Source organism: Loxodonta africana, chromosome 19 (genome assembly GCF_030014295.1).
Source record: "Loxodonta africana isolate mLoxAfr1 chromosome 19, mLoxAfr1.hap2, whole genome shotgun sequence".
Classification (NCBI taxonomy): Eukaryota; Metazoa; Chordata; class Mammalia; order Proboscidea; family Elephantidae; genus Loxodonta; species Loxodonta africana.
The window spans coordinates 63,967,890-63,994,473 of NC_087360.1; the positions used below are offsets into that span (position 1 = coordinate 63,967,890).

Below are 26,584 nucleotides of genomic sequence, written 5' to 3' on the forward strand. Positions count from 1 at the left end.
GGTTTGCCAACCTGCTCTCCTCGTGACTTGACAGAGCAGTAATTAGAACATTATTGAAAAATTAAAAATTTTCCATGGAGATGTCCAGGAGGCCTGCTGTTCTCACTGACTGCTTGAAGATTCCTCATGCTGTTGCCCCCAACCCTGAATGTCCCTTGTGGAAACACCATGTGAAATAGTGGTCCTAGAATGGCTTAACATGTAAGTTCATTGTGACCGCGAAGATGTGGAAAAGCCCACTGATGCTGCAGAAGGCTCACAAGGTGTGCCACGGCAAGGTTTCTCAATCTCATTATTATTGACATTTTAGACTGGATAATTCTTTGTTGTATGGGCTGTCCTGTGCATTATATGATGTTAAGCAGCATTCTTGGCCTCTACCCACTAGATACCAATAGCATTTCCCCAACTGTGACAACTAAAAATATCTCCAGATATTGTCAAATGATCCCTGGGGTCAAAATTGGCTCTGGTTGAACCATTGTTCTAGGAGAAGAGAAAGAAAAATGCCCATCAGTTAGTCTCATGTTGGTGCTCAGTATTGATGATGTTATTGCCTACCTCCTGGCAAAGTTTCACTATACTTTATTCATAATCTCAATTCTTCGAAGTAGGTATTCCAATTTCCACAATTTAGGTAAGGTGCAAGAGGAACATTAATATGAAATAGAAAGAACCAAACAGGCTTCTGAGGATTGAGAATTTCTATGTACAGCCTACAAGTAGATTCCTATAATGCTAGAGTAATTGGTGGAGTTTCTGAGTGATGGACCTGTGCTATTCCCATGCCTCATACCATACACAAAAACAAAATGAATTAAGGACTTAAATGTGCAGACTAAAACCATAAAATTCTTAGAAGAAAAAGCAGGGGCAACACTATCAGGCCTAGCTTTCAGCAATGGATTATCTAATATAACAACACAAGTTCAAACAGCAAAATGGGACTTCATAAAAATTTAAAAAAAAAACAAAAACTTTTTTTTCATCAAAAGACTTTACCAAAAAAGTGAAAAGACAAACTACCAACTGGGAGAATATCTTCGGAAACCATACATCTGACAAGAATCTAACAAACAAAATAAATATAAAACTTTGATAACTTGACAACAAAAAGACAAATAACCCAATCATAAAATGGTCAAGGGACTTGAATGTACATTTCAACAAAGAGGACATTTAAAGGCTACCAAACACATGAAAAGATGCTCAGCATTATTAGCCATCAAAGAGATGCAAATCAAAACCACAATGAAGTACCATTTCACTCCCGCTAGGATGGCTTAAATAAAAAAAAAAAAAAAAGCAGAAAATAAAAAACGTTGGCAAGGATGTGGGAAAATTGGGAACTTTAACCATTGCTGGTATTAATACAAAATGACACAATCCTTGTGGAAAATACTGTGGTGGTTCCTCAAAAAACTAAAAATAGAACTACCATATGACCCAGCAATTCCACTATTAGGTCTTTACCCAAAAGATTTGAAAGCAGAGACTCAAACAGAGACTTGTACACCAATATTCAGTGCAGCACTGTTCACCATAGCCAAAAGGTGGAAACAACCTAAATGCCCATCAGTGGATGAATGGATAAGGAAAATGTGGTACAAACGTACAATGGAATACTATTTGGCCAGTAGGAAAAATGAAGTCTTGATACATGCTATGATACGGATGGAGCTGGACGACATTATGCTGAGTGAAATAAGTCAATTACAAAAGGACAAACATTGTATGACCTCACTTATATAAAAAGACAAGAAAAGGCAAATGTAGAGAGAACAAAGTTTATTAGTGAACATTAAGGGAGGGAGGAAGGGGCGGTGGTTAATAGTGATGGAAATAACATGTTGATTAAGGGGTAGGGTGCATAACCAATTGTTGTCAGTAAGCTGTGTACCTATAAAAAGTTGAATTGGCAAAAGCTCTGTGATAGATATATTTACAACAGTCAAAAAAAAAGAAAAAAAGAGTAGCTGCTGAGGCTGCTTACGTACAACAAAAAAACTCACGAAATTTGGTTTCTTAGTTTGGAGGTTTCATGGGACGCCCCCGTTAATTGGTCTAATAACATGTTTAGTGCTTCTGTTCTACCTCCTAGTTCAATGGATAGTGCCTAGGGTCTTGAAAGCTTACACGTGGCCATCCAAGGCACAACAGTTGGTCTCTATTCACCTGGAGCAACAAAGGAAGAAGGAAAGTCAGGAATATGAGGAGGACATGGAAGGTGTGGCTAATTGCCTCCATGAACAACTGCCTCCTTTGCCAGGAGGCCAGAAGAACTGGAGAGTGCCTGGCTACCACTACGGAACATCTTGCTCAAAGATTCGACAGAAGAATCCTGATGAAAACAGGGAAAATGCAGACCAGAATTTCAAATTATCACGAACTTCAGACTTCGTGGAGCTATGAAGGTTGGATAAATCCCTGAAACCATTGACCTGAGATAATCATTAAACCTTAGACCAAAAATATCGCCTGAAGTCTTCTTAAAACCAAACAATGGTTTAGCTTAACTTGTAAAAATTGTCTGCCTTGAGTGTTATGCTCTTTTTAGAATTATCTGTATGGGATCAAATTGACAAGAGCAACTCGAAAGATTAAATAGGAACCTTAGGGGCAGTGAATTTATGTTAATGGATGAGGAACAACTCAGAAAACAAGAATAAGAATGGTTATACAACTTGAATAATGTAATCAATGTCACTAAATGCTACATGTAGAAAGTTGAATTTGTGTATGTTTTGTTATGCATATTCTCAATAACAACAAAATAAATAAAATTATATGTTAAAAAATGTGCTCAAGATGTCACTTTACTGATGGTATGGCGTCAGATAAGCAGACCTGACAACCTTTATTCAATGGGTCACTAGAGTCTTTCTGGACCTGTATTTTCCTGTCATATAAATGGATATGATGGCATCCATATAAGGAATGGTACGAGGCCAATACGATACATTTTTCTCTAAGCTTTCCTTTTTATCTTTGGGAAAGCACCTACTCTTCTTTCATTACGATTCAAATACTTTGGTATTCCTTTGTTTTCTCTTCCTTCTCACCAATTCCTTTTTCATCTCTTTTCTATATCTTTCGATCGAACTGGCCAGTTCCTGCTTTAAGGGCCACCTTCTGGCCTATAACTGAGTATCTGACACATCATACAAAATTAATATATTTTTGTTAAATGAATAAATAAATGAAAGCTGGAAGATTACTAGATACATAGGAAATTGGAATTTAGGTTTATATCTCTTAGCCCTTATAAGAGGTAAGATTTAAAAAACAATAATAGGCAACTTACCCAAGCCATGGCTTGTGATGTTGCCCAGTTTATTCCAGGCTCATGTTGTGTGGGCATTTTAATTTGTATATTGATGATACTGGTGTTCTCACTGATTGTTTGACTGCTTCTTCTCTGCCCAATTATTGAGAATTATAAGCACACATAGAGCCCTGGTGGTGCAGAGGTTAAGAACTCGTCTGCTAACCAAATCTATCAGCCACAACAGGTTTGGTTTGGTTTTTGGTTAAGTGATACTAATCGTACTAGGCACTAAGAGAAATACAAACTAAAAAAAAATAAAGTAAAATATGATCTCTATCCTGAAGAGATTCTTGCTTCTTTCTCACCAGCTCTTTCCAAACTGAACCCGAAATATGACACTTTTATCCGATAGAAATTGGAGGGGGCCTTAGTGATAATCTCCTCAAATTTTGTATAAAGTTACGTGTTGCGTAACATCCGTTCGGGCAACATCCGACCATATATATGTCCATGGTCTGGCGTGCCCTTCTGGGGGATGCCCACAGCCCTACTCGGCAGGAAGCCAACCCTGCCACCCCCACCTGTGGGAACAGGAGCCCCTGCTGCTGGAAGGAGTGGATGCCCAGTCCTGCTCCTGAGCACCCAAGGTCAGCAGGCATCATGAGCCCAGCTAAGTTGGGGACTTGGCTGGGCAGGGTCCCTGAGACCTCTCCTCTGCTGTCCCTGCCTCCCCTCCTCAAGCCTCCCCAAAGTGACCTTCGAGGGGCTGCCAGGCCGTGTGCTGGTTGAGGCCACACCGAGTGCTCACCTGAGGTGTCCACAGCAGGAGCTGCACAGGCTGCTTGCCACATGGCAACCCCCCTCCCATGCACCCTGGGAGCCCCATGCCCCACAGACCCAGGTGTTCACACAATGTCCAAATCACATAAAGTCCTATTTCACAGAACATATTGGGGATGTTAAACAATGCACGACTGTACTGAAAATGCTTTGAAGACCAAAAAATTGTACTTCATTTTCTCAACCATGAAACTAAGAATAGTAACTTGACCATGTTTAAGATCCAATGAGAATGGATTAATAATAACATCACTTATTGATTATTAAGGGTAATACCACTTGCTATGTTCACCATTTCATGAATAGCAACGATAACAATAGTACCTACAATACTGTGATTTTCCTTAAAATGGGAAAGCATTATATGTCTATTCCATTTAAAGGATGGATATCATTTTTCATTTGACTTAGAATTCCAGGGGACTTGGCACAGAGATTAAAAGCTATGGCTGCTAACCAAAAGGTGGCAGTTCAAATCCACCAGCTGCTCCTTGGAAGCCCTATGGGGCAATTCTACTCTGTCCTATAGGGTTGCTATGAGTCAGGATCAACTCAACAGTGATTTTTTTTTTTTCTTGGTAGGCTACTGCCATTACAGTAGTTGGAAAAGATCTTAGAATACATATGGCTTAACCTTTCCTTCTCCCCAGAATTAAGGTGCTTCAGAGAGAAGTTAATTCCTCTTCTTTATCCCATTCTTCCCAGTTTTGTCCTGTCAGGGATGTTGTTCTCACCTGTCACTGAGGGTGTCTGGGCAGAGCAGCTAATCCACAGGGACCCAACGTTGAGGGTGGTCATGATGGCCTCTGTGTCCACCAGAGTCTGGCTGCTTGAAGGCTTGTATGGTGGGGACAAGACAGCGCACATGGAACATTCCTCTATATTGGCCGCATGGAGGTCTCCAGAAAAGAGTGCAGATCCCTAATGAAAGAAAATGGGATAGAGGAGGGATAGCACTTATCAGATGGGAGGATTTTATGTCATGGCTCATGGGGGTGACTCTGTGGGTGATGTGATTTCTGCCTAAAACCTCTTCAGTTTCCACTGACTTGATTGTAAAGCTTAGTTTCCTGATATCTGACACAGTTAGCATTATCAATCATTAATATCTTAATCTGAATAAGTTTCACAGACTCTTTCCTCAGTAAGTCTGTATGAGTCAAAGGAGGGTGGGTGGAGAGGAGCCTATGTCCATTTAGAGGACTGAATGGGAGAAGAGAAACAGAGGAAGGGTAACAGTGGTGAAAAAAAATGTTCAGGGAAAGCAGAGGGTATGAATCTAAAGGCAAATTATTAATCCTCACACTTTTGCTAGTGGCTGACACCACTTGCACTATCTGGATTAACTAGTTCAGGGGCAGTTGCTTCTTTCCTTTGAGAGACAAATAGTGATAGATGTAGCCCTGCCTTCAGGAACCTTAAAAAAAAAAAAAAAAAAAACTTAGATCCTATTATTGCTAATTCCCAATACTAACTGGACCTGGAGACTTCTGGTCATTTTCTTTTTCTCCTTGCTCTGAACTGAAGCAAGGGAGTGGGGACAGGGAACTTTATGGTAGCATAAATAAATACAAAAAAGTCAAATGCTTTGATGCATTTCATGATGCATACAATGGACTTTTCATCCAGGGAAATGGTAGTATAGGGTGGGATAGAGGCTTGTGAAGGTTTACTACAAATATGATTACTATAATACCACATATGCATAATTAATACATTTCTCAAAAGTGTAAATCTAATTCTTCCACTTTATACATCTATCGGGGAACATTATGTGCTCCATCAGAAAAACATTAACAAGAGCACATCGAACCAAACCCACTGCTGTTGAGTTTATTCCAACTCATAGCGACCCTATAGGACAGAGTAAAGCTGCCCCATAGGGCTTCCAAGGCTGTAAATCTTTACAGAAGCAGACTGTCACAACTTTCTCTCACAGAGCAGAGTGCTTTTAACAACTGTGCCACCAGGGATTCTGAAAGACCATAAAAACCCACTGCCGTCGAGTCGACTCCGACTCATAGTGACCCTATAGGACAGAGTAGAACTGCCCCATGGAGTTTCCAAGGAGTGCCTGGCAGATTCGAACTGCTGACCTTTTGGTTAGCAGCCATAGCACTTAGCCTTTACGCCACCAGGGTTTCCAAAGACCATAAAGAGTGACCTAAATTAAGGTTAGCCATGAAGTCAGAAAATGCTGCAGAGAAACTGTTATTTGTATAAATGCCATAACATATGGAGTTCCGAACATAGACTCAGGAGCTACAATGTCTGGATTTAAATCTAGCTCCATCACATAACAGTTGTGCGATCTTAGGCAAGTTACTTTACTCTCTCCATCCTTAAATTTTAACATATTTAATGTAATGACCAATAAGATTATTTTGAGGGTTAAATGAGTTAATATATTTAAGGTGCAGAGCTAACATGGTGCTATAGACAGAAGCACTGTGCCATCCCTTTGCAGCAAAGACCAAAAACAATTAAGTAAAACAGATACAAACATCAATCCTGGAACCCTAAGCATCAAATGAAGGGATAAAGAACTTGATCAAGCATTTAATGGAATAAGAAACTGACAGAGAACAGAGAATGAGGAGAGCTATGGAGTAGAGGTCTCTACCAGCTAACACGGCACAGATTTACCATCTTGGACTATAAGCATCAAGGAATGTGGACAAGGAATAAGGGAAGGCAACTTCATGGAGCTCCCAACAGGAGACAGAGCACCTCTTCTCTCTTCACATCACATCCTCTCCTGTCCCTCCTGCCTATCTGCACTGTGTACCGAGTGTTGCTCCCCCAAGCAGCACCAGTATGGATCTCCAGACCCACAGATCCTGTTCAGCACCACCCCCCAGCCCTACCCCAGCAGCCCCAGTTCATGCCACAAACAACCCACCCCTGCCCCTTCCACCCCGCTGAACATACCCTGCTGCACCGTAGCAGACCAACTGGCCCTGACCACCTAGACAAGGTGGTGAGGAGTATCATGCCCACAGATAAGCAAGCAACAAAACATGCCCAGCCGAGATGCTCAGACAAAACCAAACCAAACAAAACAAAACAAAAAGCAGGAACAAACAAATCTTCAATCAATAAACAAAGAAAATAATTCCTGAATGTTCCAGACACAGCAGATAAAAAAATATTAAAAAAAAAAAAAAAAGGGACAGGATGACTCCAGAAAGTGACCAAAATAAAACATTAGATGACCTTCTGGTAGAAGAAAAGGTACTAGAAACACCTGATAGGGAATTCAAAAGTCTAATATTCAAGATTCTCCAAGATATTAGGAAAAAGACAAAGGAAAATGCAGACAAAAATACAGGGAAAACACAGATGAAGCAATGGAAGAATTCAGGAAAATAATATAGGAACAAAATGTCAAAATAAATAAACAACTAGAAACCATACCAAAAAGGCAATTAGAAATCCAATAGATAAACAATAAGATCTCAGAAATGAACAGTGCAATAGGTTTTAGGACCAAATTTGAAAAAATGGAAGACAGGATCAGTAAAATTGAAGACAAATTCTTGGATACCACTTTGAGGAAAAATCAGAGAAAAGAATGAAGAAAACCTGAGAACGATGTGGAATACAATCAAGAACAAAAATCTGCATGTGACTGGAGTTCCAGAACAGGGGGAGAAAAAGGAAAACACAGAGAGGGTCATCGAAGATTTGCTGACAGAAAACTTCCCTAATATTATGAAAGATGAAAACCTGACCATTTAAGAAGCTCAGTGAATCTCATATAAGATAGGCCCCAAAAGAAAGTCACTAAAATACATCATAGTATGCTTGCCAAAACCAAAGACAAAGAAAAAATCCTGAGAGCAGCTCCAGAAAAATGAAAAGTCACATACAAAGGGGAAACAATAAGACTAAACTCTGATTACTTCCCAGAAACTAGACAGGCAAGAAGGCAATGCAATAACATATATAAAATCTTGAAAGAAAAGAATTATTAACCAAGAATAATATATCCTGCAAAACTCCTGCTCAATTATCATGGCAAAATTAGGACATTTCCTGATAAGCAGAAAGTATGGGTAAAACCAGACCAAACTTCCAGGAGTTATTAAAGGGAGTCCGTTGGTTAGAGAACAAACGACATTAGACAACAACCAGAATCTAGGACACAAGGACAACATCAGCCAGACACCAACCCAGGTAATGAACTCTCAAGGATAAAACAAACTAAAAGATTTACAACAGAGAACCAGAGAGGTCGATCTGTAAATAACAACAACGTCAGAACAATAAAAGAGGGAATAAATGGTGTAGGTATAGAACTTTCAAATAAAGAGGAAGTCAAGGCAATATTAAGTAATAAAAGACTGGTTTAAACTTAGGAAGATAGGGGTAAATTTCAAGGTTACCACAAAGAAAGTTAACAGACTTACTCGTCAAAATAAAGAAAAACAAACTCTCAGTAAACACAAAATTTACAGAAATGAAAAAAAAAAAAAAAAAAAACCCACTAAAGGAATTCAGCACAGGAGAGTAAGAGGAACAAAGAAAATGTCAGCACCACAAAAAAAAAAAAAAATTCCAATGACAGCAATAAATTCACACCTATCAAAAATTATACTGAATGTACAAGGCTTAAAAATGCACCCATAAAAACAAAGTGACAGAATGGATAAATAAATAGCACTCATCAATACGCTGTCTACAAGAGACACACCTCAGAAACAAAGGCATAAATACATTAAAAATCAAAGACATAAAAAAAAAATTTCAAGCAAACAGCAACCAAAAAAGAACAATACTAATCTCAGATAAAACAGACTTTAAAGCAAAACCACACCATAAAAGACAAATAAGGACATTACACAATGATTAAAGGGACAATCCACCAGGAGGACATTACCATAATAAATAGCTACACACCCAATGACAGGGCTCTAAAATACATAAAACAAACTCCAACAGCACTGAAAAGAAAAAGTGACACTTCCACAATAATAGTAGGAGACTTCAACACACTTCTTGGTTAAGGGCAGAACATCTAGAAAGAAACTCAACAAAGATACAGAAGATCTAAAGGCCACAATCAACCAACTTGACCTCATAGACATATACAGAACACTCCACCCAACAGCCGCAAAGTACACATTCTTTTTCAAAGCACATGGAACATTCTCCAGAACAGACCATATCTTAGGCCACAAAGCAACCCTGAAAAAAATCCAAAATACTGAGATAATACAAAGCATCTTCTCTTATCACAGCACATAAAAGTAAAAATAAATAACAGGAAAAGCAAGAGAAAAAAATCAAATACATGGAAACTGAATAACACCTTGCTTAAAAACCACTGGGTAACAAAAGAAATCAAGGACGGAATAAAAAAATTCTTAGAATCAAATAAGAATGAAAACACATCATACCAAAACCTTTGGGGTACAGCAAAGGCAGTCCTCAGAGGTCAATTTACAGCAATAGACACACACATCAAAAAGGAAGAAAGCAGCAAAATAATAACATTAGCTACACAACTCAAACAAATATAAAGAGAACAGCAAAAGAAGCCCCCAGCCACCAGAAGAAAGGAAATAATAAAGATCAGAGCAGAAAAAATTAAATAGAGAATAGGAAGACAACAGAAAGAACCAACAAAACCAAAAAGTTGGTTCTTTGAAAGAATCAACAAAATCGACAAACCATTGGCCAAATTGACGAAGAAAAACAGGAGAGGAAGCAAATAGCCCAAATAAGAAATGAAAAGAGGAATATTACAACAGGCCTAACTGAAATAAAAAGGATCATAACAGAATACTATGAAAAACCATACTCCAACAATTTTGAAACCCTAAAGGAAATGGACAAATTTCTAGAAGCACACTACCTACCTAAACTAACACAAAACTGAGGTCAAAAATCTGAACAGACCCATAACACGCGAAGGAGTTGAAAAAGTAATAAAAATTTTCCAACAACAACAAAAAGAGCCCTGGCCCAGACAGCTTCACTGGAGAATTTTACCAAACATTCAGGGAAGAGCTCACACCAGTACTACTCAAACTATTTCAGAATTTAAAAAAGACAGGGATACGTCCAAATTCATTCTATGAAGCCAGCATAACCCTGATACCAAAACCAGGCAAAGACACCACAAAAAAAAGAAAATTACACACCAGTACTCTCATGAATACAGATGCAAAATTTCTCAACAAAATTCTAGCCAATAAAATTCTACATCAGTAAAAATAGTAATAATAATACACCGTGACCAAGTGGGATTCACACCAGCTATGCAAGGATGATTCAACATAAGAAAATCAATCAATGTAATCCAACACATAAATAAATAAAAGAATCACATGATCATCTCAATCGATGCATAAAAGGCATTTGATGAAGTCTAACACCCATTCCTGATAAAAACTCTCAATAAGATAGGTATGGAAGGGAAATTCAACATAATAAAGGGTATCTACACAAAGCCAACAGTCAACATCACTGTCAATGGAGACAGGCTGAAAACATCCAAACTCCCTGAGGGACCAAACTACTGGGCTGAGGGCTGGGGACCATGGTCTGGGGGGTCACCTAGCTCAATTGGCATAACACAGTTTATAAAGAAAATGTTCTACACCCTACTTTGGTGAGTAGTGTCTGGGGTCTTAAAAGCTAGTCAGCAGTCATCTAAGATACTCCACAGGACCCAAAGAATAAAAACAAAGACACAAGGCAAAGATTAGGCCAAAGGACTAATGGACCACAACTAACACAGCCTTCACCAGGCTGAGTCCAGCACAACTAGATAGTGCCTCACTACTACGTCTGACTGCTCTGACAGGGATCACAGTACAGGGTCCCAGACAGAGCTGGAGAAAAACGCAGAACACAATTTTAACTCACAAAAAAAGACCAGACTTACTGGTCTGACGGGGACCGGAAAAACCCTAAGAGTATGGCCCCCGGGCACCCTTGTAACTCATCACTGAAGTCATTCCTGAGGTTCGCCCTTCAGCCAAAGATTAGACAGGCCCATAAAACAATAATACACATAGTTCAACCCAGTATACTCTGGTATGCACCGGGCACACTAGCCCAGGGGCAAGGACAAGAAGGCAGGAGGGCACAGGAAAGCAAGACGAATGGAAATGGGGAACCCAAGGTGGAGAACAGGAGAGTGTTGAGACGTTGTGGGGTTGGCAATCAATGTCACAAAACAATATGTGTATTAATTGTTTAATGAGAAACTAATTTGTTCTGTAAACCTTCATCTAAAGCACAATAAAAAAAATGAGTTAATATATTCAAAATGTTGGGAATAGTTTCTGGTATGCAATAAGCACTATATAATTGCAAGCTATTATTATAATTATTACTACTACTACTGTTATTTGTTATCATTATAAATATTCACTATCCCTTATGGCACACTTACAGGCAAAATATATATCTGGGGAAAATTCCGGAGAAATCGCCATTCTCTCTGTAGGTAATCCAGGGACCCAATGAACACAATGTCCTTCAGCTCCTTCGGGGCATAGTTGCTAGCTCTCAAGGGCATTACAAAATTCCGAAGCCCCATCAGAGCTGAGTGGGCATCTCCAAAGACACATGCTACAACGTGGTTTCGAAAATCATGTTTTCTCTTGTCAGATCGTTTCTAAGCGTAAGCAATTCAGAGTCAGGTACTTTTTAAGAAACAAAATGAAACAGTCCCTCAAAAAGCGTTCCCTCCCCGCTCATCCCAGCTCTTTTAGGTACATCCACAGCAGTACCTTCATAAGGTTAATATAATTTTGCAAATTGCTTACAAAAATAAAACTTACACATAAGTGGGATGACTATACCTTTCTGTGGAGTTTGTGATTATTTCACTTTTTTTTTTAGATAGCTGTTAGCTTGGATTGCTTCAATAAAATCTCAAATCAGCATCATTACTCAGGGTGTAAAATCATTGAACCAAATGGTGGAAATACCTCTTCTTTTCATTATATGCTTTTAGTCTTACATGTACAAGAGTAAGGTTCAGTGAAAGTTTTAGACATTACACATTCCATTACTAAACTTAAGTCTTCTAGTGAGCACTAGACATCAAGTTGGGCTACACGTTAGTAGATTTCATACATTAGTCTGGATTATATGAAATTGCCATTTTTGTGCATCAAAAATAGCTGAATATTGGCAATGTCATGTGGTTGAACCCAATACACTGAACCGATTCAATAGCTTCCTTCCAGAGCCACGGACACTCATCATGCAGTGTCTAAAAGAAATTGAAAGTAAGAAAAACTTTATTTGATCCCTAACATTTGATTCTGTCTCATACTACTACCAGTATCGCCAATTGTTAACATCTCGCCTACATGTCTAAGTTGAAAACAAATAATATATATGACCTAGATTTAGATTAGGTTTTCCCCACATTCATGGGTCCTCATAAAAACAATAAATGGACATGAAAAAAATGACATTCCTATAGAAAGCTTATTTAAAGCCTATCTTGGGTTTATTTTTAGGTAATGGGCCAGTGTCTCCTCTTAAGGCTCTGGGGTATAATAGGACAAGCAATGCACTTCAAACCAGAAGGCTTGATTTCCTCTTCTGGTTCTATCTATCAACTATTAGCTAAATGATTTTGCACAAATCATGTAACCTCTCTGACTCTTAATTTATTTATGTTTACAAAGGTTAAAAAATATAATACAAGTTCATCTTGGTGTGGAAATGAAATAATACACGGAAAATGGAGCGCTTGGCTCATTAACAGTTGTTTAATAACTATTAATCAATTTGGAATCTTATCAAAGCTCCTAGACTTTCAAAATATGACACTTGAGAACTGGTAGGGAACAGGGGACATGTACTGAAGAGCCCTTCACGTAGGAGTGTGTCCTAGATTGCCGAGCACATGAGGATTCTGATTTCAAATGGATCTTTCATGCTTGCTCATGTCCATCCCTTGCTGGCATAAAAGACAAGCTTCTAAGAAATGGGGTTAATGACATCTATCAGGATAAAAAAAAAATAAGTAATATCTGACATCTAAACAATTACAGTTTGTCAAATTAGCATATACTGGGAAATACTTTTTTTTTTCCCAAGGGGTTTCTTTCTATTAGGGGAAATAAAGATACTTGTCTAGAGAATTTTCCTAGAGAGTGATCTGAGTCTTAACCAAATCTATTAGATAATTGTCTCTAGCTAATTCGGTTAGTTTTAACTTGAATAATGAAGCCTCTGACAGTATTTAATGTAACATGCCTAAAGTCCGACAATTGCTCTTCTGAGGAGAACTAAACAACTAGAAACAAGATATATGGCATAGAGCATTAATGGGCACAGCTAAAGAGGCAATTTCTCTAAGGAGCTGAGGTACAAAACTATTTCCCAATTGAGAAAGATGGTGGCTTTGGGGGCAAAGGGAAGAGGCACTATTTATTCAAAGTAACTTAAACCTACCATTTGATCCTTCTGTAAACTAAACTAAGTACAAAGGCTCCCTGGATGGTGCAATCTGGCCATTTCTCCCCTAGGGTGGCAAGTCTGAAAATCCTTATGATTTCTAAGACTAGGAGGCCTTCTAAACTTATCAAAAGATTCAGTTGTTCTTCTGAACTATATTCCACATTAAGGATCATAAGGAAAATACCTAACTGCATGCTTAATAAATAAAAAGAAAATATAAATATGGTCTGATAAAACATCTATTATTTCCATTCCTTGGTCTCCTGGGTGCCTCAATCTGCAACCAGTTTCCCAAGGGTTCCAAAGATTTGCCTCTCACTGAAAACATCTTTGGCTTCCTGCTCAACGGATGTTTATTTTGCTTAGTTCAGAATAAGACATAACTGCTAAAATGGTGAGTTTCAGCAACCCTGTCTTTTTGTTGATATGACAGCTCTGACAATTTCATCCTCCTGATCAAATGGTTGATCATGGTTTTACAAAAATTGCAACATAGTCTGTCAGGACACTGGCACTGAGCCACAAGGAGGTTGTCAGGGGGTGTGTGTGTGTGTGTGTAACAGAAAAAGTGAACTAAACTACTTTTGGAAAGCAAGAAAAAATACCAATTAATCATAGATAAAAACTATATAGGGTACTTGCGGCATATGACTAATTGCCTTTATTAGTTAAATTTAGTAGCTACTACCTGCAAGGTAAACCACTGAGATTTATACCTGAGTTTTCATCTCTGGAAAATGAGAATAGATGGGGATCCAGAAAGCAGGTGTTAGACCCTGGATTAGGACACAAAGCTTTTTTCATTTTAGTTGCATGCATTTCAGCGGACTGAGTTTGTTTGTCTCCTTAAGAAAACAGAGACAGGGACAGGACTGTAATATCTATAAAGATTCACCCAGTTTGAATGTGGGTGAGTGTCTAAATGACATATTCTTGATTAATGTGTTAAATACAAGTACAGCCAGCTTTAAGAAAAAAAAAATGTTATAGAAAATCCAAACTTTGAAGCCAATAAATTAGGGTAATGCTTATTTACTTTAAAAAAAGGAAAGGCTGCAGAATTCTTGTAAATAGTAGGTTTCCCTGGTGCATTTAAATTAATTAAATTCACTAGCAAGACTGCGAAATTTCAGGAGAACACCATTCTGAATAACTGAGTCAGCTAAACTGTTAAAAGACGGAAGAAGGAATTGAAGGTATCTACTTGTTTTAAACTCCCGCATGTTAGCCACATACGTAGTCCTTATCAAAAGCCACATCTGTTATGGTTGGTTCATGTGGTTGGTGGGGTATGTGTTTTTCTCTCAAAATTCACAGTGTGCATACAAAAGGTAAAGGGCATGTGCTTACGACTGAGGCAAGGATACCATTTTCCCTAAGAGATGCTTTATTTTCTTTTAGATTTCATGCAAGATCACCTACCAGAATCACTTTGTCCAAAGAGATTGCTTTGCACCAGTGAAACATGCCACTGCTATCCAGTCGGTCAGTTTTTTCGTCCTTTTCATATAGAAAAGTCCTAAACAGGGAGAATGGAGAGTTAGTCTGAGAACATTTGGGGTTCCAATGTTCCAAGCCAAGCCATGGAACGCCGAGGCTTGAGCCAAAAGTGGAAAATAACATAAGGAAAATGATCTTAGGCCTGAGAGTCCCCAGAATCATGGTTAGCGTCCAAAGGTACCAAGAGCTGAATGCCCAGACTCCATCATACCTGAAGATATACTAAATACTTCGGGAAAAACCACAGTGGTTTTTTCATTTTACCTTGGATTGTAGGTGCCTTGGAGGAGCCCTGGTGGCTCAGTGCTTAACGCGCTCAGCTGATAACCAAAAGGTTGGCAGTTTGAGCCCACCGGCTGCTCGGCAGAAGAAAGATGTGGCAGTCTACTTCTGTAAAGATTTACAGTGTTGGGAACCCAATGGGGGCAATTCTCCTTTGTCCTATAGAGTTACTACGGGCCGGAATGGATTTGATGGCAGTGGGCATATGTGCCTTGAAAGTAGTTCTTTATGCCCTTAATTTTGCTCTGTTTGCTTGGGAAGACCATGAAAGGTGTTTTGGGCACGTAAATACGGAATTTAAAAAGCTGTGAGAGACTGAGACATGGGAGATTTCTCTCTCTTTAGTCTTTTTTTTTTTTTTTTTTTACCTCTTCTTTTATGGGGCCCTGTTGAAACATTTTTACTCATTTTTGATACTTTCCATTCTTTACAGCTTCTGTCACTGGCCTGCATTTGATCAGACTTTGCTCTTGTCTTGGTCTCAGTCTTGGCCACGCCCTCCGTTAGATCAGTCCACACTGTAGCTGGACACAAGTGCTTACTGCACAGTATGTTCAGTCACCAAAAGGTTTAAACAACCTCTTGAAATATCCCACTTACATCCTAGGGAATGCATACTTGCTTGTTAGAGAATATAGGAAACCCGTCTAGAATCACAGAAAGTTTAGAGTTGAAAAGGATCTATGTAAGTCAGGAGAATCTAGGCTGAGTCTGCAGAAACAACCTCAAAGTCCCAGCGGCTTAACATAACACAGGTTATTTCTGACCTGCACTATCTACTTAACCCATGTGAACAGATGACTCTGCTCCACACAGCCACTCAGAACCTTAGACGGGCAGAGGCTCTGCCACCTTATGACCACAACCCCTGGGGCATGCATCCTTCTCAGTCATCGAGGCAAGAGAAGAGAAAAGCTCAAGACTGGAGAATCAAGTATGGATTTTTAACTGCCTTTCTCTAAAGCGACACACATCATCTCTGCTCACATTCTGCTGGCCAGGACAAGTCACATGGTTCCTGCTAACTTTATAGGGCCTGGGAGCATATCGTTGATAGTTGCTATCAAGGTGATTTCCACTCACGGTGATCCTATGTGTGTCAGAATAGAATGGCACTTCATAGGGTTTTCAAGGCAGTGACCTTTCAGAAGCAGATCGCCAGGCCTGTCTTCTGAGGTACCTCTGGGTGGGCTTCAACTGCCAACCTTTCAGCTAGTAATCTAGCACTTAACCTGTTGGGCCACCCAGGGGATCCCTGGGGAGCATAGGAACCATTAAAAAAATATTTGGTGAGTATGTCTTTCTCTGCCAGAGACTTTATATGTTATCCTTGTCATTTTACAGGTAAAGGTCAAAGAGTTAACAAATTGTGAAGCTGACACCTGAATATAATGCTGAGGTTGAGATTACTAGTGCTCACAATATCCAGTCTTCCTTTCCTTCCTACGCATATGGGCAGATAGGTGGGGCCACATGACTAGTTCTCTCCAATGAAATATTGGACAGAAATAACAACTGAAGTAGTGAAAAGCACCTGGGTGATATTTCATACTCTCTCTTAACTGGCTATAGAGATTATCAGCCTGGGTACATGAGTGCCTATGTGGAGCAGAATGCCCTGCCTCCTTGGCCTATATTGGACATGTAACACGAATAAGAAATAAACCTGTTAGTGTTAAGGCACTGAGATTTCAGTACTGTTACCACAGCGTAAGCTCATCTTATCCCAGCTAACACAGATATAATTTCCAAAAACATTTTCCATGGAATATTAACGGGAGAAGCCTGGAAGAAATGTTTTCGGTGGTTAAATAAAGGTTGAGAAAAATAGTTCTTCTTTGAGATTGACACTGAACTTTAGCATAGGAAAGGTCTTGAAAGTCTTTAAGTAAAGACATTCTTTAAAATTTATATAATCCAGTGTTTTCTAAGCTTATTTGACCACAAAACTTTTATCTATCTCCCTATCTGCCTTTCTCTCTCTCTGTTTCTCTCTCTCTCATCTATCTGTTACTATCTATTATTATCCCCCAAAACACCTTTTGGGACATATTATACTATGTCACACTATAGGTTCGGTCTTGGTAATCAGTAGTTTATGACAGCACTCTCCCGTGAGATTTTACTATACATCTTGATAAAAATACACATCTATTACTTTCTTGTGCTGATGGGCTAGGGGTTTTCCTTGTCAATTAATATAGCTTGTTATTTAACATCTGGCCCAAAGACTCAGACATCAACATAATGACAATTTTCCCCTCCTCAACTAGGTGAGCTTCTAAGTTGCTGTCTTAGATCATGATTTACCAGATGAAGGTGCTTACTCAAACTTAGATTTAAGTGTCAGACTTAAACAAATGGGATAGTCAGAAGACTTAGGCAGAGAAGCAGGGTATGGAGGTTGGGGTGCTAGAGAGCTTTTTGGAAAAGTAAAAACATTTTAATGAGATTGGCCAAGACCATGGTGCAATCTTTTATTTCTCCCCCTACTTAAGACCTACCTAGAAACTTAGCCACTTCCAGTCATTCACCAAGCCAGAAGATGTTGTGATGTAAGCCTCAAGGTTAGCTTGACTAAAATGGGTTACTTTGTCCACTCAAATTAACATGTTTTTTGGTGGTTTAAACATCCATAAGTTACAAGCCCCAACACAGACCTCCAAGAGCCCGTAGGTTCTCTTAATGGCACTAGACAGGACCATGGAGATGGCTTTATGCCAAGCTTGTTATAGCACCTCTCCAGGGAACACACCTAAGACCTTAGTCTGGTTTTGATTTTTAGGAGGATTTAAAGAATTGACTATGTTACTTGTTCATAGAACCTGGCTTTCCTCTGTGTTTAGCTTCCTAGACATTATCCCTCAGAGTTCTCAGAACATACGCTGATATAATACACCCAAGTTGGTGGTGACTGCCTTTCATGGGCACTTTGAACACAATTTGGAAATAGCCATCTTCCTTTAGAGAGGTGACTTCCTGCTCTCTGAACTCACATTCAAGTCTAAAACTGCTGCTACCACTTTTTCCCTTGTCTCCTTCTTCAGCTTTTCCTCCACTATCCCTCCTCTCCTCCTCTCCCCCAATGATGAATGAAGAGTCCTTGGTCCAGTGATTAAATGCTTTTTGGCAGATGGAATATGATCTTCTCACAAGCACATTTTAACTTGACTCAGACTAGCAAATCAATCACTGTACACTTTTCTATCATAATAAAAGCATGATCTATGTACACAAGCTGTCATAGACAACATCTTTCCTCATTCTGATGTTATGGAAAACAGATATGCCTTAGAGGAAACACCTGTTGGAGACCTGCATAAAAGAAAAGGCTGGAGGAGACCCACTTCATCATAAAGGCATCCATCTGGTGTCCTTGCCAGAGCAAAACCTAATACAATTTAGATCATCATCCCTTAACTACAGCTCCCTTCTGCCATATGCTTTGAAAATGACATGATCCTTGGAGAAATACACCTTCCTAAAGAGACTAATAAATCATCTATGAGAATGCTTAGCACTAGCATTCTTAGAACTTGGAGCCAAAGAATAGAACATAAAGGCTGATGTTGTTGGAGAAAAAGGCAGCTACAGGGCACTCTCCAGGTCATTCAGGGCAAAAAGAAAATACACATCTTCCCAAGCAACGGAAGGCTCTTGGGAGAGGAGGCTTTGTGGGTGGAGGAGACTAGCAAGATTGTGGTGGAGGTTTTCTGGGTCATGTTTGGAATGACGGTGAGATTGGTTCATTAAGTCACAAGCTATGCTTCTATTTCCAGATCAACAGTGTGATACTCAGCCTGGGAGGATCTAGGGAGATATTGAACCTGGGGATGTCTTCAGTAAGGTCTCTCCATCTTCCTTCCACCTTTGGAAGTTGATAGGTAGAGTGTGTTGGGTGAGAACACCTTTTGCAGCCAGTTCACTTTTACAGAGCAGCCCTGAACAAAGTTTCAAGCTTTGTTTTCCAATGAGTACCTTTCTTCTGAAGACATCTTTGATCTACATGAAGCAAATGTCTTGTGAGCACAAGCTTGAAATGCTTCAGCTAGGGAAGACAGGCTCTTTCCCCTCTTCTTTCTGGAGTTACTCTGAAAAGAACTTTTATTCTCCCATGTTTATAGCAACTTCTCCTGTATGAGCTCTACTTTTTAAGGAAAAATATAAATGAAGAACTCTGTGCCTTTGGTTTTCAATGGCGGCATCTGGTTGGAGAGAGATTTAGACATGTAGGAAAACCTCAGTTAAGAAGGTGGAGCAGGTTTCGTAATGCCAGGTCAGGAAGCATGGTTGCCAAGAGTGTAAGTCTATCACTTTTCCTTCCTTTAGTTTACTGATTTGGCTCAGATTATTCTTGAAGATGATCTGCCAGTGAATGAGATCTTCCGCTATTCACAATACCTACTATAAAGTTCAAAATGCACCTACATTTCTTTTTTCTTTTGCAGGCCTCATGTTTTGGATATGTTACACAATCCTAGTCTTGTGTCTATTCCATTTGGAGCCTCTTTAAAACTCCACAGGAGGTTTGCAAAGTCTTACCAGTGAGCTTTCTGACCTCAATGCAGAACAACATATATTTTGCTTAAGACTTAAGTTGAATAAAAATAACAAGTTTCATAAAGTCTTAGCAAGTAAAGACAAGTCCCCTGGCTGAGTACTAGGAAGGAAGGCAGGAATGTGTTTTGTGTCCAGGAGTTTCAGTACCCTTCTTGGTTTAATCTTTTTGAAAAATCCACTACACATGTCTCTTGAAAGTAGTAATCAAGTTCCTACCAAAAATGGAGGAAAACATCTTGTATCCCTGGACAACTTTGGTGCTGCTGGCCATTTTGTATCATGAAGGCTACAGCTGCCTTCTCTTCAGTGACTTTGTTATACTAACCAGTCTATTGAATCATACAGGACTTGGAAAGACTGAGTTATTGTCAATTCTGACTATCACTCTGTGTGTTCTGGGAAAGAGAAAACTACTCCAAAATTTGGGAATGAGCATCCCCACTCAAACCTGCTTTACAGTCCTTTTCTCCATTTTGCACATACTCATACACATGCGCGCGCGCGCACACACACACACACACACATACTCCTATACGCATACTAAAGTCAAATTTTAGAATTGAACCTGATCTCTATGGCCACATTATGATTTCACTTCTCTGAGTTTCACCTGGTTGGCATTTATTCATTTCAAAGTACTATTTTTTACCTTGGAGGGATATTTAAGGTTTAAACAATTGAATAATTTTTACAGTCCACTCCCCACCAGGAACCTGGGCGTGAGAACGCTGAAAAGGATTCCTGTGAGCTCTGGGAAACTTGCAGGACCTGGCAACCAGTGGAAGAATCTGAGGTAGGTGGAGAAGACAAGGCACCTTTCCTGTTAGAAACATTTCTGCCATCACATCTTTTTTCCATGAGGAAGGGAAAGTATGTACCAGGCTCTGTGCTTTCCCTCCAGGTTGGCCAGATAGCCTTTCTGATGGTCTTTTGCTTAGTAACATGGCAGAAAACCTGCCATGAAATCTCATTAGGTATAACGTATGTCGACAGAAGCCTGGTTATCTCCAGAAACCAGGCCCTCGTGGCACTCATCTGGAAAAATCTTAGGAAACTGTTAGGGAAGAAGGGATAGTTACAATGACCAGCTCTTCTGATGTGGCTGGGATTGGGGTTTCCTGGCAGATGAGACTTTGAGTGCTGAAACAGGTCATTCTTCTACCAGAACACGGACACTAAAAATAAAAAACAAATCCATTGCTGTCGAGTTGATTCCAACTCATAGTGACCCTATAGGACAGGGTAGATCTGCCCCATAGGATTTCCAAGGAGCGGCTGGTAGATTCAAACTGCCGACCTTTTGGTTAGCAGCCAAGCTCTTAACTACTGCACCACCAGGGCTCCCAATGGGAACATTACTCCCTGCTAATTTGAAAAGCACCTAGGGAAGTGGGGAGGGGAAAAGAAAGAATAAAACACTTGAAACACTAAAAAAAAAAAAAAAAAAAAACACCCCGAAAACCTTCCTTACTTTCACACTGTGCCCAGGAAACTTCCCGCACCTCTATGTTTTTAAACGAGCTTTGAAATTTTTTTTTTTTTTTTTGCTGATACTTTGTGGAAGGACAGCTGGGTGATCATAACCCCCCATATTGTAAAACAACCAGTTTCTAGTGAATTGCATTTTCCAGCCTCCTTCTGGTTTCTGGTCTCTCCTGATTCTTTGTGTATTGAAAGTCTTCACAAAGTCATTGCGGAATTATAAACTTCAATAGTAAAGATTGTAGCCATGATAAAAACATCTGTAAATACCATTTTAAAAAATGTGTTAAAATTCAGGCTATCATTGTATTCAGTGCAATCTTATTTCGGTGTACATAGGAGAATGTAAATTGTGTTCTAAGGTAAACCAAATCAGCTGCAAAAAGAATGTTCTATATATATGCCTTTGAATTCTGCTTTGCAGATGGTTTCTATCAAATCCTTAGCCTCTGTTGTCAACATTTACTATTGAAAATCTCCACAAAGACATTTTCCTATCCTTGCTTAGAAGTTGGGCCTGAGGTCAGAGTGGCCCTAGCCCAGGTGAAGGGAAGAATAAGATGGTTTTTCCATTAGATGAACTGTGCTGAGCTCACATTTCAGCATCTCCCTGCTAAGCATTGCTTTACTTCTAATGAGCAGAAACTGACAGCTTTTCTTCAGAGCATTTTCCCTGAAAACATGGATGTAGACATCTCAGAACTTAAACTGTTAGCAGACACAAGATCAAGGAGAAAGATAAAACAACAATGTCCTTCTTCCTCACACATTCCCCAGATGAACCCCCATTTAAATCCCTTTATTCTTTATGGATATTGCATTTGGGATTTCCTACAATGTGAGGACAAAGGCAGCATGACCCGAGCAGCAGGCACCTTTAACAAAGCCCAAAGTCTACCCCTGAGCAGAAGTGCCTGTGGCTCAGGGCAAGCCTCAAACCCTATGGGAACAATTGCTGCAGGCAATCTTCTCAGCAGGCCACTCTCACCAGGTTGTATTTTCAGATGCTCTTTCTAACACTCAGCTACCCCTCTCAACCCACAACACTTTCTATCAAAATGTGATAGGAAACATACAGGTTGATCTAAGTGAAAAGATTTTTTCCTCCTAGACAGTTTTCAGACACGGTCATTTCTAGCCGATGGGCCAGGAACTGGACAATTAAGTCTGTCATTCTGTTGCTTTAAATCCTAAACTATGGTGCTGCAAATAAATGAAAATTTCCAGCAAAAGATTTTTTTCCTCTGACTTTTTTTTGGTGGCATATGGTGGTGGAGAGTAGAAACATGAAATATCAGAAAACTACCTCACTTTTCATCATATCAATACACCTCCCAAGGTTCTATGGGATTGAGTCAGGGTGAGAGATTAACATGACATAAACACTTATGCAGTGAGATGAGAGGCTTGATGTAGGCAATTACTAACAATAATATCACCCTGAATAAATTAAGATTGGAAAAAATAGCAACCCTCAAATGTTACTGGTATGTATTTGTGTGTGCGTGTGTGTAAGACAGAGAAAGAGAGAGACCTATCCAACTGAAAGGTAAAAACTGTGCAGAGAAAAAAAAGAATAATTATAATTTCAGGATGCATGCATGAATACTATTGATTTTTTTCTACAAATGGGAAGTTATTTGTGAAGGCTTCTTATCCATATTCCTTAGTTTCTCTGAAATCCCTGTAACTGAATGTCGAGGCGGAAATAGTTATGAGTGTGCTGGTGATTACAGATTTGTGGAAACATTGGAAAAACGTAATGATGTGCTGAGGGCCACAGCCTTTTAAAATCCCCTCACATCTGGAAGCTATCACTGGAGGGAAGCTTGCTGAAGAAAGGCATCCTGAGTGTTATAACATTTTACTTAGCACCAGCGACCTGTCAAGAAGCAATGGAGATAATGGAGACGGAGGCCATTTGGGACGACTCATGGCATGGAGCCCCTGCCTCCTCCTGCTTGAAGTGTTACCTGATGGGTATTTTTAAAAAGTGGTGTGTCTTGATTAAAGGTGAAAAGTTAGAATTAAGGGTCTCTGTTGGGAAGAAAAAGTAGTGGTTAGTGTTCTTAATAGGGATGAAAAGTAAGAATCAGGGTTTTTAGTGGGAGGTAGAAGGGGAGTGTCAGGGTGAGATAGCCTTAACAAGGCAAGAACATCATGTGTACTCTTACCTAGATGTTCCCCATGTCTTAGCTGTTTTAGTTAAAGGTTTAAAAAAAAAAAAACAGTTGCCTTCGAGTCGATTCTGACTCACAGCAACCCTATAGCACAGAGTAGAACTGCCCCATAGGGTTTCCAAGGGGCAACTGGTAGATTCAAACTGCAACTTTTGGTTAGCAGCCAAGTTCTTAACCACTGCGCCTCCTAATGGGAACAGAAGGGGGAAAGAAGTAGGATGTTTCTCTTGCTCTGTTCATCCATAGTTTGAAGTTGAGTTTCTGTAGGTCATCAAGTCCTTGACTTCCCTTATGTGTGACTATATAGGTGACATTAATACTTGGTTTTCTTAAAGTTGAACCTGTTGCATAAGAAACCATCCGAGTGTCCCACCACTTTCCCCCACTGCTTAATTAAGCTCCAGAGGGAACTTTTGGAAGTCATTTATTTCTTTTCCAATGTTTTTTACTTAGTTACAGCCATTTAGATTAGAGTGGTTGAGAGAGAGAAAAAGAGAGGTTAAGAGAGTAGAGGAAGAGAGAGTAAAAGAGAGACAATAATAATTCTACAGACTCTCTGGGAATTTTCCCATAATTAAAAAATGGCTACCAAATATAACTGTTGGTGATAAAATTCTTTCTTATGTCTAACTTAAATGTCTTCTGCATCATGTGACAATGGCGCATGCTAATGAATAGGTTTAAACGTTGATCTTTCTTGCTATGTCTCACACCTGGGACAGGGATCACCCCATGAGTCCATCACTAGCATACAGCAGGCAGAAGTGCATGCATATTCCTCCTCACTGTTCTGTGGACCAAATAAAAAATCCAAAATAGTGCACGATCAAGGTTCTGAGCCAGGTAGTTCTAGCTTTTATAGATTAAAATAAATTGTCCTCTGTATTTACTAGTTGCTGTTGAGTCGATTCCAGTTCATGGCAACCCCATATGTGTCAGAGTAGAGCTGTGATCTATAGTATTTTAATGGTTGATTTTTCAGAAGTAGATCACCAGGCCTTTCTTCCAACGTGCCCCTTGGTGGATTCAAACCTTCAGTCTTTCAGGTAACAAGTAGCCAAGCAGTTAACTATTTGTACCACCCAGGGACTCCTTTTCACACAGTGAGGTACTGCTAAATACTGATAGTGTGAAATGAATATATGATTCTAATTGACCATATTCATTATTTAGAAGCCATTTATAGAATTCTATTATATCCTTTTACATGTCTTTACATTCCTGACTAATCACTTCCAATTGAAGATTATGTGGAACTTTCTCAATTGCACAGTTAAATGGCTTATGAGTTGTAGAAATTTCTTTTGGATTTGGATCAAGGTCTGAAAAATTGCTGCTGGAACTGTAGTTTGAGCTCATAAAATATATCCACTGCAAATTTGTGTGAAAAGAGAGATATCATTTTTTTGTTTTAACTTTTAGAAGCATGTCATTACTCGTGATTCAAAGTGTTAGTTATCATTATGATGGCTTTGCTGTAAAATACATTTCTCATATATGCACTATTTTGTCTTTTAATATTATGCTAAGTTGATTAAGAAAAATTATTAAACCCAAAGCGAAATCTAAGTTTTGAAGTCATTCAGTGTTCAATAACGTTGGTTAAGGAGAGTTCTCATTTAGAAAAAAATCAGTTTTGTCCCTAATCTCAAAAAATTTCATTAAAACTTTGCCAAGTTTAAAACTGCTAAGCCCCCAAACTTCTATGTGGTATGGCAAGTCAGGGTATTCAATATCTATTTTTGATAAAACTTCATGGAACTAACAATGGTGAAGTTCAAAAGAGCAAATGAGGTTCACCATTGATACTATTGGGTCAATAAATCACGATCTAGTCAAATATTTTTCACAAAGAACCTGATAGTGAGCAATACAATGAATAACCATAATTTTAAAGCACCTTACTTTTCACAAAATTTGTGAATTTGTCCAACTAGGCCCTTTTCTATGAGTCGGAATCAACTCGACGGCACTGGGTTTTGGGTAGGCTCTTTTCTGCTTCACATATATTTTTATCACCATCAATTTTAACACATCTTAGCAGATTCCACTTCAGATTATATAGAACTGGTGTTATCCAAACTTGTTTGAATATATTCTCATCTGTAGTTGTTCCATGCAGACTATTCAAAGAGGCTAATTATTCAGTTATTTCAAACAGCTCTGATTCCTCAAATAAACAATAACTGAGCCATAGCAATAACATCTGTCAACTCATTAAAAGGCAAAGAAAACTATCAAAAATCAGTTGCATTAGTTTTTTCATCTGGAGCTAAAGAGAAAGAAAGAAACTAAAGACTGAGAGAAGAAATTAGTATACAGAACTAATAGTCTATATGAACAATGACATCAGCTACCTTGAGACCAGAAGAACTAGGTGGTGCCTGGCTACCACTACCAACCATTGCGACGAATGACTCATTAGATGATCTCTGATAGAATGGGAAAAATGTGGAACAAAACTCAAATTTCTAAAAAAATGTCTAGACTTACTGGACTAATAAAGACTAGATGAACCCCTGAGACTATGGCCCTGAGATGCTCTTTATAGTTGGAACTCAAACCACTCTCAAAGGTCACCTTTCAGCCAAATGACAGATTGACCCATAAAATAAATAATATCACCGTGAGCATTGTGCTTCTCAAAATAATTGTCTAGATGAAACCAAGTAATAAAGATTTACCTTAGACCAAGGACGAGAAGGCAAGGTGGACAGGGAAGCTAGATTAATGGAAACTAAAACAAAATGGAAACAACTAGAATGCTGATATATTGTGAAGAACGTAACCAATGTCACTGAATGATACATACAGAAGCTGTTAATGAGAACCTAATTTCCTGTTTAAATGTTCAGAAAAAGCACAAAATATCACAAAAAAATCAATTGCATTCTTTTTAATTGACTATTGATATTGCTTCCAGTGTTCTCAACTTTTAAAGCAACTGTTTTTGTTGAAAGACTAATAATATTAAACAACTTTGTTTTCTCTGGACACGTTTCTTTGACTACTGCAATCAAAAGCAATTTAATTA

At 39.0% G+C, this 26,584-nt stretch overlaps 1 protein-coding gene across 1 annotated transcript in view; it reads right to left on the bottom strand.

Moving 5' to 3' along the window:
• KCNU1 (potassium calcium-activated channel subfamily U member 1) overlaps positions 1–26,584 on the bottom strand; it is a 176,247-nt gene that overhangs the window by 24,680 nt on the left and 124,983 nt on the right. Inside the window, 3 exon segments of the mRNA XM_064271943.1 lie at positions 4,843–5,029; positions 11,517–11,741; positions 14,969–15,065. Coding sequence (XP_064128013.1) covers positions 4,843–5,029; positions 11,517–11,741; positions 14,969–15,065 — 509 coding nt within the window.